Here is a 14,560-nt window from a genome sequence, read left to right as displayed (position 1 = left end):
TTTCACGGTAAATCACCTGGATGCCTTGGCGGAAAGGCAGTCCGTAACCCCAGTAAATAAATATGTACCGTATTTTTCCATCTATAAGATGCCCCCATGTATAACGCGCCCCCTATTTTGGGGGACTCTGATTTAAGAAAATGGGGGAAGTTCTATCCAAGTATAAGACGCCCCCCAAATTTTGGACATTATTTTTAAGGGGGGGAAAACCTAGTCATACACAGAAAAATATGGTATATCAATGGGCCGGAAAAGGCTCTGTCTAGGCGCGGAAAACATGACGGACTCTTCCTCATGCTTTCTCTCACTGAGGTAGGCAGGCAAACAGAGAGCCCCTTGCCTTGGCTGGAAAAGGAAATAATAATAATAATAATAATAATAATAATAATTAGAAACTCAAGAGAATTTGCTTTAATGAGGGCCTGCGTCATGTGATGTGAACAACTTCCCACCCCACCCCTCATGGTTGTTTTTTCTTTTTTTCTTTTCTTTTGGTATGTTTTTTGTCCCACAACACAGGTTTCCACTTGAAGAGAACTGGGGTTGGGATGGGAGACCGGGGTGCCGGGAGAGAGAGAGAGAGAGAGAAAGATGTACGAATGCTAGATAGCTGGAAGGGTTGGCGAATCTACAGCGCTTATATAACATAGTACAGCGGACAGTTCCGTCTCCGGGGGTCTCAAGGAAGGGAAGGCCGGCCGAGAAGCCCCCTCTTCCGCCGCCGCTGCCACCCTCGCGGCCGCCTCGGCCTTCGCCCAGACCCCTCCCTCCCCGGCCCTCATCACTTTCGCCGGCCGATCTGCGCCATCAGTTGAGCGTTGGCCTCCGCCTTGGCCCTCATGTTCTTGGCCTTGGCGATGCTAAAGAGGATGTTCATGATGTTGGTGGGGACGTCGAGCGAGAGGGTGACCTTCGAGCGCCGGTCGCCCTTTGCCGGCACACCTTGGTACACCTTGCCCTTCCCCTGCGCCTGGGCAAGGTATCTGTAGCGGGTGACGGCCGGGAACGTCCTTTTGTCCTTGTCCTCCTCGGCTTCCTCTTGGTTGTCCTCCAAGGAGAGGTCTTCTTCGGCCACCCGTGGGTACTTGAAGCTCCTCTTGCCCAGGGCGGAGTTCTCGCCCGGGAGACCTTTCCGAGCCTCGGAGAGGGCCGCGTCAACGCAGCCGAAGACGGACTCGGCCTTGTACAATTTGAGCAAGAGGCTCGTCCGCGCAGCGAAGAGGATGAGGAAGAGGATGAGGAGCCTGGGGCGAGTCATCGTCCTGGAGGCCCTGCACCACAAGGAAGGGAGAAGAGGCACATCAGTTTGGGGGCAATAATAATAATAATAGTAATAATAATAATAATAATAATAATAATAATAATATTTTATTTATACCCCGCCCATCTGGCTGGGCTTCCCCAGCCCCTCTGGGCGGCTTCCAACCAAATATTAAAATACAGTAATACAGGGGTACCTCGGGTTAAGTACTTAATTCGTTCCGGAGGTCCGTACTTAACCTGAAACTGTTCTTAACCTGAAGCACCACTTTAGCTAATGGGGCGTCCCGCTGCGCCGCCAGAGCACGATTTCTGTTCTCATCCTGAAGCAAAGTTCTTAACCCGAAGCAGTATTTCTGGGTTAGCGGAGTCTGTAACCTGAAGCGTATGTAACCTGAAGCGTATGTAACCCGAGGTACCACTGTACATCAAACATTGAAAGCTTCCCTAAACAGGGCTGCTTTCAGATGTCTTCTAAAAGTCAGATAGTTGTTTATCTCTTTGACGTCTGATGGGAGGGCGTTCCACAGGGCGGGCGTCACCACCGAGAAGGCCCTCTGCCTGGTTCCCTGTAACTTGGCTTCTCGCAGTGAGGGAACCAACAGAAGGCCCTCGGAGCTGGACCTCAGTGTCTGGGCTGGACGATGGGGGTGGAGACGCTCCTTCAGGTATACTGGGCCTTTGAGGCCGTTTAGGGCTTTCAACATCAGCACCAACACTTTGAATTGTGTTCGGAAACGTGCTGGGAGCCAATGCAGGTCTTTCAATGGATGGACCCAGTGCAAATCTGTTGAGGGCTGACGGCGAGAGAGTATGAATGGACGAATACAGACAACGGGATTTCGACTGGATCCATGATCAGGAGAGATGGGTGGATCAGGCTGTTTTTGTTTCTCTCTGCCTTTCATCCTTCCCTTCGTAAGATCAGCCTGCCCCCTTTCCACATGGAAAGCCCCCATGAAAATGTGTATCCTATTGCACAAGAATTTCTCCTAATATGCAATTTATTTCTATGCAAATTTGTTCAGTACAGTACATGCATTTTTTAAAAAGCAGTTTGTTCCAACATAAGCATTTTTGTACTCTCCGGCACTTTGAAGCCAGAATGCAGGACGCCATCTTTGCGGACGCCATCTTCCTGTTCTTATCGCGAGGGCACGGCGGCCATTTTGGTAGCCGTGACCTCATGCGAATTTGCACCGTGGTTCCCTCCAAAAGCGCTTTCCCCAGGCATGACGCCCAAAAATGTGCATTTTGGAGCATCGCGTGAGATCGCGGCCCGGGAAAAGTGCTTTATTTGGGGGGAAATTGTGCCACGAAATCACGCAAGAGCAACCAAAATGGCCGCCATTCTCTCACGATAAAAAAAGGATATCCAGGGAGAAGTTGCAAGTGGACATTAACACTAAAGCAGTCTTAATTTTTGTGGATGCGGAGAAAGCCTTTGACAATATTTCTTGGAGTTTCATGAAGAAAAATCTTCAGGGGATGGGGGTTGGTCAAGGGTTTGAAAATGGTATAAGTGCAATTTATTCGGAACAAAAGGCCAAACTAATAGTTAACAACGTGGTGACAAAGGAATTTATGATAGAGAAAGGGACACAACAAGGCTGCCCAATTTCCCCATTACTTTTTATTTCGGTCCTGGAGGTTCTGCTAAATATGATTAGAAGGGACCGTTTGATTCAAGGTATAAAGGTCGGAGCTAAAAAATATAAATTGAAAGCTTTTGCAGATGATTTAGTATTGACATTACAGGCGCCAGAATCTAGTACTAAAAGAGTTTTAGAAATGATTGAAGAATTTGGTCATGTGGCAGGGTTTAAGTTGAACAAATCAAAAACTAAAGTTCTTGAGAAAAATTTAACACCAATTGAGAAAGAGAGGTTTCAGAATGAGACAGGTTTAACATTGGTTAAGAAAGTGAAATACCTGGGGATTAATATGACAGCTAAAAATGGGAATTTATTTAAGGACAACTATGAAAAATGTTGGTCAGAAGTGAAAAAGGACTTAGAAATATGGTCAAACTTGAAGCTTTCCTTGTTGGGTCGAATTGCGGCTATAAAGATGAATGTATTGCCAAGAATGTTATTTTTGTTTCAATCACTACAAGTCTTGGACAAAATGGACTGTTTCAAGAAGTGGCAGAGAGATATTTCTAGATTTGTCTGGCAGGGCAAGAAGCCCAGAATAAAATTTAAAATATTAACTGATGCAAAGGAAAGAGGTGGATTTGCCCTGCCAGACCTTAAACTTTATTATGAATCAGCAGCATTCTGCTGGTTGAAAGAGTGGCTGCTTCTTGAGAACACAGATATTTTGGATTTAGAAGGTTTTAATAATGTTTTTGGGTGGCATGCATATTTGTGGTATGACAAGGTTAAAGCACATAAAGCATTTAAAAACCATATTGTCAGGAAAGCATTGTTTAGTGTCTGGATAAGGTATAAAGACTTACTTGAGAACAAAACCCCAAGGTGGTTGTCACCGATAGAAGCAAAGGCTCAGAAAAAGCTCAATATGGAGGCCAAGTGGCCGAAATATTGGGAAATTTTGGAGCAAGAAGGAGACATTTTGAAATTGCAGAGTTTTGAGAAATTAAAAGACAAAGTGCGAGACTGGCTTCATTATTATCAAATAAGAGAGGTTTACAATTTGGATAAAAGAATTGGCTTCCAGGTGGAAAAATCAAAATTGGAAACAGAACTGTTAGATCCCAAAACTAAGATACTTTCAAGAATGTACAACTTGCTGTTAAAATGGAACACTCAGGATGAAACGGTTAAATCTGCTATGATTAAATGGGCACAGGACTTTGGACATAACATTATGTTTGCTGACTGGGAACAGTTGTGGACCACAGGTATGAAATTCACGGCATGTAATGCCTTAAGAGAGAATATTATGAAAATGATTTACAGGTGGTACATGACACCAGTCAAGCTTGCAAAAATCTATCATTTGCCCGATAATAAATGTTGGAAATGTAAAGAAACTGAAGGTACATTCTTTCACCTTTGGTGGACGTGCCCAAAGATTAAGGCTTTCTGGGAGATGATCTATAATGAAATGAAAAAGGTATTTAAATATACCTTCCTGAAGAAACCAGAAGCCTTTCTATTGGGCATAGTCGGCCAATTGGTGCCAAAGAAGGATAGAACTTTCTTTATGTATGCAACAACAGCAGCAAGAATACTGATTGCAAAGTATTGGAAGACACAAGATCTACCCACACTGGAAGAGTGGCAGACGAAGATGATCGAGTATATGGAATTGGCAGAAATGACTGGCAGAATCCGAGACCAGGGAGAAGAGTCGGTGGAAGAAGACTGGAAGAAATTTAAAGACTATTTGCAGAAATACTGTAAAATTAATGAATGTTAAAATGATGTTGGATTGAAAATAAGTGGTATTGGTATTAAGATTAACAAGAATATGCAAATTTGGATTGATAATGAATGAAAATATATAGTTATAATAGGTTAAGATATAGAGTAAAGATGGTTGAAAGAGGGTAAGGATTTGCTGAAATATCTTTGTGAATGGGAATACAAAAAGGGGAGGTGAGAGGAGGTCAAGGAAACAAGTAAATGAGTCCAAAGATATTGAAAAATGGATATTTTTTCTTTTTAAATTTCTTTTTCAACTGTTTGCTTTTTTTCGCATTTTGTACCCTTTTTATTCTTTTTTCTATGTGTGTTTTTTCTTAGTTTGTTAACTGTTGTTATAATTTTGGTTTGTTAATTGCTGTTATAATTTTCTCTATTTTGTAAACTTATGTGTTCTTTTTTGTAAAATTTGAATAAATATCTTAAAAAAAAAAAGGATGTCCAGTTTTTTTTGGGACACTTGTGGGATAAGCATTTTGTATGCTCCCACCTCAGAATATTCAGGACTGCAGCAAACTAAGAATAGGTACAGACCCACTGAAATTTATTCCCTCGAGTTATTTTGTTTGTTTGTCTATTACATTTATATGGTTCTTGCCCTCTTCATTTAATCCCCACAACAGCCCTGTGAGGTACATTAGGTTGAGAGGTCACCATGTGAGTTTTATGCTAGGTAGAGATTTGAACCCTGGTCTCCCACTTCTTAGTCCGACACTCTAACCACTGCACCTCACTGTCTCTCTCCTCACCATTAATTTAAATGGGTATACTCTGTGTAGATCTCGCATTGGAGATGGTTGGATGTACTTTCTCCTAGCACACTCCCTTTCTTCGGCTGGGGAGCTGCAGGGCAAAATTAGAAGAAGAATGAATTTCAAAAAATATATACATATTGTATGTTCGATATGTTCAGGATGTGCAAAATTGGTGGGTTCACATGAAAGCGCCAACCAAACGGATCTCTTCCCCACTACTTAACTATCCGTCCTTTTTACCGTATCGCCGAAATAGTCCTCTCAATACAAGATAACACTTTAAAAAACAAGTTTCTTTTTAAAACCCCACAATCGCTCACATTTTGCATTTTAACACGGCAACAATTTCCCCCCCATTTAAGTGGATGCATTATTCATCTTTCACATTAGCGGGAAGTAGTTGGAGCGTTTGATAACAGGAAACCTGAGAACGAAGGAATGTTCTTAAGTGTTCCTGGTTTTTGGAAAGGAACAACTCAGGACTGCAATATCTCAAGAACCACCTCTCGCCTTATGAACTGACTTGGACCCTGTGATCATCATGCAAGGCTCTTCTTCGTGTTGCCTCCTTCATGTGAAATCTGGAGTTTGGCAACATGAGAACGGGGCCTTTTTAGTGGCGGCCCCCTGTTTGTGGAATGCTGTCCCCAGCGAGGCTCACCTGTCGCCTTCATTATATATCTTATATTATCATTATATGATCATTATGTTATGCATTTGGTGTTTTGTATTGTAAGCTGCCCTGTGATTTTTGGATGAAGGAGGGTCTATTTCAGGGGTCAGCAAACTTTTTCAGCAGGGGGCCGGTCCACTGTCCCTCAGACCTTGTGGGGGGCCGGACTATATTTTTTGGCGGGGGAGTGAACGAATTCCTATGCCCCACAAATAACCCAGAGATGCATTTTCAATAAAAGGACACATTCTGATCATGTAAAAACACGCTGATTCGTGTACTGTCCGCGGGTCAGATTTAGAAGGCGATTGGGCCGGATTCGGCCCCCAGGCCTTAGTTTGCCTACCCATGGTCTATTTAAATAAGGAAGGAAATTGTGGTTATTAGGCTCCACCTAGTGGCCATAACCAAGAACAGCAATGTATATATCAGTGAGCCATTCAGAAAACAGTAAATTTGCTTTTGCTGGGAATAAGGGAGCTAAGTAGAATTTGCTTCATGAGTCCTGTTGTGTGTGCAGAAAGTTCCCCTCAACTGTGGAAGAGCAGTGAAATGTATGAAGCCTGCCCCAATACATATTCCTCACCAGGGCTATTTTTCTTGAAAAAGAGGTGCCAGAACTCACCATGAACTCACCCTCGTTCTCCTATAATGGCAATGGGACCCACCTGAGAGGTGCTGGAACTGAGTTCTGGTGAATTCCGGCTGGAAAACCCCCAAAACCCTGCTCCTCACTCAACACCCTCCTGCGATATGAAATGGCACAATTCCTGGGGAAGTTTGATACTTAGGAACACAGAACGTTGCTTTGTACTGAGTCAGACCCCTGGTCCACTGAGCTCAGTATTAGCTACACGTTGAAGCTTCAGGCATAAGAACATGTTGCAGGAATTTATGTATAGGTTGGCGGGGGGGGGGGGTTGCCCCTCCAGCAGATATCACGCACATGCAGCCCACTACCAAAACCAGCACAATCACTTTTGTGACTTTTGTGATTTGTCCCCACAAAACACTTCATCACAGTTTCTTCCTATCTTTCAAAGGGCCTCTGCTGCACAATACCAAATGTAAGAATTCACTGATAAATGTCTCTATGTACTGGCTCACAGGGAAAACGTCAGAAATACATATAGACATGTGAGCTCAGCTACTCAGCAGCCCCTCTGCCTGAGTGATAATCCCTGGCATCCTGATACCCGAGTGCCAGACAGGTAGCCATTCCAGAAATAACCAACCCAGATGAAGACAAAAGGGTGCGATTAACTTGGCTGGGAAACAGGGAAATGTATCTCTTTTGTTACACTTGATGGGTGTTTGGTGGAGGGCAAGGGGAACCATGGGGCAGGGTCCAGGATGCTCAGATTCCTGCCACCAGACCTCCCCTTTCATGATGTAACCATGATGTATTAGTGATGTAGTTTGGGGGGTGTAACATGGGGATTAAAGGTAAAGGTACCCCTGCCCGTACGGGCCAGTCTTGCCAGACTCTAGGGTTGTGTGCTCATCTCACTTTATAGGCCGGGAGCCAGCGCTGTCCGCAAACACTTCTGGGTCACGTGGCCAGCGTGACGAAGCTGCTCTGGCAAACCGGCACCAGAGCAGCACACGGAATGCCGTTTACCTTCCCGCTGGTAAGCGGTCCCTATTTATCTACTTGCACCCGGAGGTGCTTTCGAACTGCTATGTTGGCAGGCGCTGGGACCGAACGACGGGAGTGCACGCCGCTGCGGGGATTTGAACCGCCGACCATGCGATCAGCAAGTCCTAGGTGCTGAGGTTTTACCCACAGCGCCATCCGCAGTTTGGGTTCTCTTTTGTTTGGGGCTTCCATCTTGTTCCACCTGGTGGCAGGTGGGAGTCCTGTCGCGGCAGTCTTCAATAAAGACCAAGCCTACTGGCTGCTGTTTTGCTCTGGTATTCCTGGCTGGTGTCCTTGTTTTTTGTCCAGAGAAGCCCTCAGATTTCTCCGTTAACAAACATAAGGGCTCTTCTGGATTTAATCAATGGCCCATTTAGTCCAGCACCCTGTACTCACATGGGCCAACCAGATATCTGTGGGAAGCACACAAGATGGTTTTGAGCACAAGAGCAACTTTTTCCTTTCCTGTGGTTTCAGCAACTGGTACTCAGAAGCATTGCTGATCCCAAATGTGGAGGCAGAGCCACTGGTAGCCATTTATAGCCTTAAATGTGCCAGGTGTATTGAGGATCCCAGCACAATGTGTAGCAAAATATTGGTGCAGGAAGTTTGCAATAATTGACGCAGAGAGACTCCTCTTAAAAGCATCATAAAAGCTGCGGTCACAATCTGCTTACTTATCAGTGCATTAAAAGGCAGGCATCTTATAGCTGCCTTATATGAAAGTCAGACTATGGGTCCAAATATTTATTGTCTAGGGACACGGGTGGCACTGTGGGTTAAACCACAGAGCCTAGGACTTGCCGATCAGAAGGTCGGCGGTTCGAATCCCCGCGACGGGGTGAGCTCCCATTGCTCAGTCCCTGTTCCTGCCAACCTAGCAGTTCGAAAGCACGTCAAAGTGCAAGTAGATAAATAGGTACCACTCAGGCGGGAAGGTAAACGCCGTTTCCGTGCGCTGTTCTGGTTCACCAGAAGCGGCTTAGTCATGTTGACCACATGACCCGGAAGCTGTACGCCGGCTCCCTTGGCCAATAAAGCGAGATGAGTGCCACAACCCCAGAGTTGGCCACAACTGGACCTAATGGTCAGGGGTCCCTTTACCTTTACCTTTATTTATTGTCTAACACTGGTCGGCAATGCACACTTCGTCGCTTTATACCGGCTTCGAAATGTGTTCACTTTCAACCGCTAGCCCCTATAAATTCTTTATCCACCTTGCAGTAGAGATTTATTCATTGCTATGTATTTTATAATGTATGATCGTGTTGCTAGGAATGGTGAGCACTTAAAAAACCCAACCCAAAACATCTGAAAATACTACTGCCATACAGTGGCGGCTGCTTATGTGATTGTTGCCATGCGATTGCGTTGGAAAGTTAATGAATTTTTTTGCGAATTGACATATTTTAATCGATAGTTTGATTCGTGCAGACTTTAAATGTTCATACAAATAGAGTCGTGTTATTTGCTGGATTGCTTTGCAAACGATTTAGTATTTGATTAAGAACATAGGAATCTGTGCCGCTGAGTTCCAGCCCCTTCCCAAAGGAAAACCACCGCATGTAAGTTATTGACCCAACAAGCTTTCTAATAGGACATCAGCTCTGTCGCTCACAAGGCAGCCTCCTTAACCCTCCTGCTTCTCCCTCGACAGGACATCTTGAGCACCCTCAAAGCTTTTAAATCCTCACCAGCTCTCTGCTCATCCTAAAATCTCCTCTCCTCACTATCCCCTCCCTTCTTTTTGGAATTCCTCATTTGAAGGGAAGTGTAGAACACCCCCCCCCCCCCCACTGCTTGTTTCACGGAATAATCTTAAGGACAATAAATCCCAGCTTTGTAGTCAGTCAGGCTGAAGAAAGAGAGACAGAAGGCTTCTGAAAGAGTGGAAGGCTATACAGTGGTACCTCAGGTTAAGTACTTAATTCGTTCCGGAGGTCCGTTCTTAACCTGAAACTGTTCTTAACCTGAATCACCACTTTAGCTAATGGGGCCTCCTGCTGCTGCCGCGCCGCCAGAGCACGATTTCTGTTCTCATCCTGCAGCAAAGTTCTTAACCCCTAGGTAATATTTCTGGGTTAGCAGAGTCTGTAACCTGAAGTGTATTTAACCTGAAGCGTATGTAACCCGAGGCACCACTGTACTGCAGAAGAGAAAGCATAGTTTGAGCACACTTGTTTTCTTTTGCCCTGCTGGGTAATTAAAAGTGGAGAAGACAAAATAAGCCTGAGGAATGAGGATCCTCCTTCTTCCCACTGTCCCACAATAGGTAGGTTTACTTTGACTCTGTCGGAGAGAGATTAAAGAAATTCTGCTCGATTGGAGCAAAGGTCTACCTAATAATAATAATAATAATAATAATAATAATAATAATAATAAATTTTATTTATACCCCGCCCTTCCCGGTTCAGAAAACCGGGCTCAGGGCGGCTAACAACAAATTTAAAACACTTAATTGATACGACAAAAAACAGCTTAAAATACAGCATAAAACGTGAATAACAATAAATTCAGAATTCAAAAATCAGTTTAGGGAGGAAATCCATCCAATAAACATTGGGTGACCACCAGGGCTAGCTAGCTAATCATAGGAAGGTGTTTTATACTGAGCCAGACCAATTATGCAGCTATTTCAGTACTGACTGCATTGACTGCCAGTGGCTCTACAAGGTTTCAGACCAGGGATATTCCCAACCCCACCTGGAGATGTTGGGAGTTGAATTTAGGACCTCCTGCATGCAGGGCAGACACTCTGCCTCTGGGCTACAGCCCTTCCTGTTGGAAAAAAGATTCGGCAAAGTCATCTTTACAGTAGACAGGTACTCCACTGGGAATCCTCCAATCCATCCCCACCTCCAGCCCCTGCCCAGCAACTAGTCCTTGCAAGAACACGTTCACGGGAAATCATTTTAGCCTCTGTGCCTAATGTCAACTGATAGATCTATGTGGGTTTATCCATAGTCCATTAGAAGCTGTCAGAGCTGGTGGCTCTGGCCAAAGTGGCTGCGAAGCCCACAAGCTGGCGATGCTTTTGCAGCAGAGATGGAGGAGTCTGTGACTCTAAGGATGTTTCTAGGCTACTGTTCCATTCACCCCTATTGGCTGTGCTGGTTAGTGCTGAGGAGAGTTGGAGCACAGCAAGATCTGGAAGACGAGAGCTTCCCCATCCCTGCACTGCGGTGAAAGAGAGGTCCTTTCCTTGGGTCTGCCCTGATTCGAACACAGGTCCGTTCCGTTGGGTGGTCCTTGAGGTCTAGTGTTGCAGGCAAGGAAGGAAAACTCATCCCTCTCTCTGCCCCTTTCTCTGAACTTCTATATCTTTTTAAAACTACAAAACCTCTAGCACAACCTTCAGCACACTGGTGCTCTCCAGGTATCTTAGATTACAACTCCCATGAGTCCCAGACATTTGCACGTGGGCGAATGGGAATTGTAGTCCAAAGCATCGGAAGAGGGTCACACTGGAGGAGACTTCTCCTCCTTAGTCCCTGCTGCCACCCCCCCCATTTAAATGAATAAAGAAACTCAAATTCTTGGAATACTTATGCAATACTGATCAAAGAAGGTTGTGCATGGTTCAGTCTGGAGGCAAACATTTGGTGCCCCTTTGCATGGTCTGAGAATTCAAGGTGGCATCAAAACTGCATTGCTTCTATTGTCTCTCTCCAGAAGTTTAGCCATGCTACAGTTGTGCTAGCTCTTTTACCAAAAAAACCAGCAAGACCGTTTTGACTGGGGATGACAGCTGGACCGAATGAAAAAGCACAAGTGCACTCTGAGAAACAATGCCTAATGGTCACATACAACCTGCCTTTTAGAAGAAATGCAAAGGAAAGCTGGAAAATCTGAGAAGAGACAGCAGTGGGATGACACCATGGACAGCGAATGGCGGGGTGCGAAAGTACTTGTTCGTTTCCTATGCTAAAAGCATTGCAGGTGTGCTGAAGGCTAGAGAACCCACAGTCTCCCTAGACAGCTTCTTATTCCATTCATTACTGGATCACTTGGAGCACAGAATTTGACAGGAACCATAGAACCATAGAATTGTAGAGGTGGAAGGGACACCAACGGTCATCCAGTCCACCCCCAGCAAGGCAGGAAAATCAGCCTGTGGTGCCCATCCAGTTTGAAACCACAACGGACCCTGCTTAGCTTTGCAAAGGTGCTCGCAGTTTTAGCAACCTGCTGTGGGCTCCTGCAGCAGCACCCATTCATTTCAATGGGGGCAAGGGGATTCCCCATCGAACTGTCTTAACTTCTCCTATATCTAATTTTTAACCCTAAATCCACCTGATTCACCATTTCCTCCTGTTGCCACTTGTCCTCAGTAGATAGCAACCGTTCCCCCTTCAACTGCCCCTTTTATATATTATCAACCCCCCAAACCTTTCTCCTTTCTGGAGTTAAGCAACTTTCTTCCATCCTTTTTTATCACTTGCTTCTTGGAACCGTGACTGATGTCGAAACTACACTCTTAAATTAGTCTCCAGTATTAAAACCAACGCTTTCTTTATTTCCCCCCTCTTTTCTTTTTTACCTGCCTGGAAACTCTGCTACCTGCAAGACACACTGGAGTATTAAATCTTTCTCCTTTCCGTTTTTTAAAATATTTATTTTGCAAGCCAAGTCTGCCCGTGCTTCCCCCCCTAAAAGAAGCAGGCTAAGGAAATCCACTTACCTGCGATTCTGATCTGTGGCTAGGAGAGTGTGAGTCCTCTCAGTCAGTGCTGCAAGGAAGCTCTCTCAGGACGAGAGAGACACATTAAACCTGAACTTCAATCCTTTTCCCTGGCTATGATTGTTGTTAAAGAGCTGGCAATATGGGGGTGTTTCCCCCCCTCTTTTATTCTCTCTATGGAAACACCTCCTCTCCTCTCCTCCCCACCTCACTGCTTCTCTTCAGTATATATGGGGGGAAAATAAAGAGAGAGAGGAAGTGATCACGGGGTTTAAAGCGTAAATCCAAAGAGGTAGGGATCTTATTAGGACATGATTTCATCTGAATGAAATCAGAAGAGCTGGCGACGTCACGGAACAGAGGCACCCTCCCTGTTCCTGTTTTTTTTGGGTGGGGGGAAAGGTTGTTGCAACACCTTACGTCAATGGCCTTCAGGCACAAGCCACCTTTAGCCCTAACCTACAGAGCCTAGGACTTGTCAATCAGAAGGTTGGCGGTTCGAATCCCCGCGACGGGGTGAGCTCCCGTTGCTCGGTCCCTGCTCCTGCCAACCTAGAAGTTCAAAAGCACGTCATAGTGCAAGTAGATAAATAGGTACCGCTCCAGCGGGAAGGTAAACGGTGTTTCCGTGCGCTGCTCTGGTTTGCCAGAAGCGGCTTAGTCATGCTGGCCACATGACCCGGAAGCTGCACGCCGGCTCCCTCGGCCAGTAAAGCGAGATGAGCGCTGCAACCCCAGAGTCGACCACGACTGGACCTAATGGTCAGGGGTCCCGTTGCCTTTACCTAAAAATAGGGCCCTGCCTCAGTTATCTCTTTTCCTTCCTTCCTTTGCCCATCTGAGAAATAAAATCGCAACAGCTTGAACAGGTGCAACTGAAATGATCAAGGTGTCAAAGCCCCTTCCTTCTGGAGGAAGGCGAAAGTTTTTGGGAGGGGTGGTTGTTAGATCAAGGTGGGGGAAGCTGTCGCGAAGTCACAAACGGCACGGAGAGGTGATTTTGTTCTCCTTCTCTCGTAAAATTGAGATGGATTGGCTTTGGGTTTGGGAGGACCAACCTGAGGAGAAAAGACTGTAAGGAGAGCAGAGATCAGGGATAAATTGATTCTGTTTGCATTTGGATGAGAAACTGTCCCAGTGAAACTGATGCAACGTGTGTTTGTGTGTATAAGAGAGAGAAGGGTGAATGTGTCAGTTTCAGTTCCTGTCAATTTCTCATTTTTCCAATCTTCAATTCCATAGCTGTCAACGTTTCCCTTTCTTAAAGGGAAATTCCCTTATTCTGAATAGGATTCCTCGCAAGAAAAGGGAAAAGTTGACAGCTATGCACTTCTCTACATTTCCACGTTAGTTTGTGACTTTTAAAAAGTCTCATGAAAATTCATCTGCATTTTAGTGCATATTACTCCTCATATTCACCTCTTTCCATGCAATCTTTTTTCTAATGTGCGCAATTTTTTTGCAAAGAAAAATGTCCCCTTCTTCTTCTTCTTCTTCTTCTTCTTCTTCTTCTTCTTCTTCTTCTTCTTCTTCTATACCTCGTAGCCGAGTAAGATTGTCTTCCATAAACACGGTTTTAACAATGAGTCCATAAGTGACTGTGGAGGCCAGTTCTGGATCCACACGTCCTTCCACAGTGGGGATATTGGTTTCTGGGCGGGAGCTGATCACGGTGTGTATTTGCCAAGCGTGCCTTCCTCTTAGCACATTTCTCCCTTGCGTCCTGAGTTCGAGTGTCTTCCAAGCCCATGACACCTTTGGTAAAGGCTGTTCTCCAATTGGAGCGCTCCCAGGCCAGTGTTTCCCAATTGTCGGTGTTTATACTACATTTTTAAAGATTTGCCTTTAGACAGTCTTTAAACCCTAATATATTGTCCCCTAATATATTGTTCAAAAGGGACGCGGGTGGCGCTGTGGGTTAAACCACGGAGCCTAGTAGTTGCCGATCAGCAGGTTGGCAGTTCGAATCCCCGCAACGGGATGAGCTCCTGTTGCTCGGTCCCTGCTCCTGCCAACCTAGCAGTTCAAAAGCACGTCAAAGTGCAAGTAGATAAATAGGTACTGCTCCGGCAGGAAGGTAAACGGCGTTTCCGTGCTCTGCTCTGGTTCGCCAGAAGCGGCTTAGTCCTGCTGGCCACATGACCCGGAAGCTGTACGCCG

The 14,560-nt window shown here is 45.3% G+C and overlaps 1 protein-coding gene across 1 annotated transcript; it reads right to left on the bottom strand.

Moving 5' to 3' along the window:
• Nucleotides 1-396: 396 nt before the first annotated feature.
• On the bottom strand, nt 397-12,622 carry UCN3 (urocortin 3). The gene is made up of 2 exons (XM_028747062.2): nt 12,401-12,622; nt 397-1,271 (listed from the first exon to the last, which is right to left on the bottom strand). The coding sequence occupies exon 2, from the start codon at nt 1,256-1,258 to the stop codon at nt 782-784; it is 477 nt and encodes a 158-aa protein (XP_028602895.2). The 5' UTR covers nt 1,259-1,271; nt 12,401-12,622; the 3' UTR covers nt 397-781.
• Nucleotides 12,623-14,560: the final 1,938 nt, after the last annotated feature.

Source organism: Podarcis muralis, chromosome 10 (genome assembly GCF_964188315.1).
Source record: "Podarcis muralis chromosome 10, rPodMur119.hap1.1, whole genome shotgun sequence".
Taxonomy (NCBI): domain Eukaryota; kingdom Metazoa; phylum Chordata; class Lepidosauria; order Squamata; family Lacertidae; genus Podarcis; species Podarcis muralis.
The sequence above is the reverse complement of the archived record's forward strand: the minus strand, read 5'-3'. Positions and strand labels throughout refer to the sequence as shown.

What these genes read in the sequence shown, in the direction of transcription:
- UCN3 (XM_028747062.2), bottom strand. Translation starts at nt 1,258, where the DNA reads ATGACTCGCCCCAGGCTCCTCATCCTCTTCCTCATCCTCTTCGCTGCG.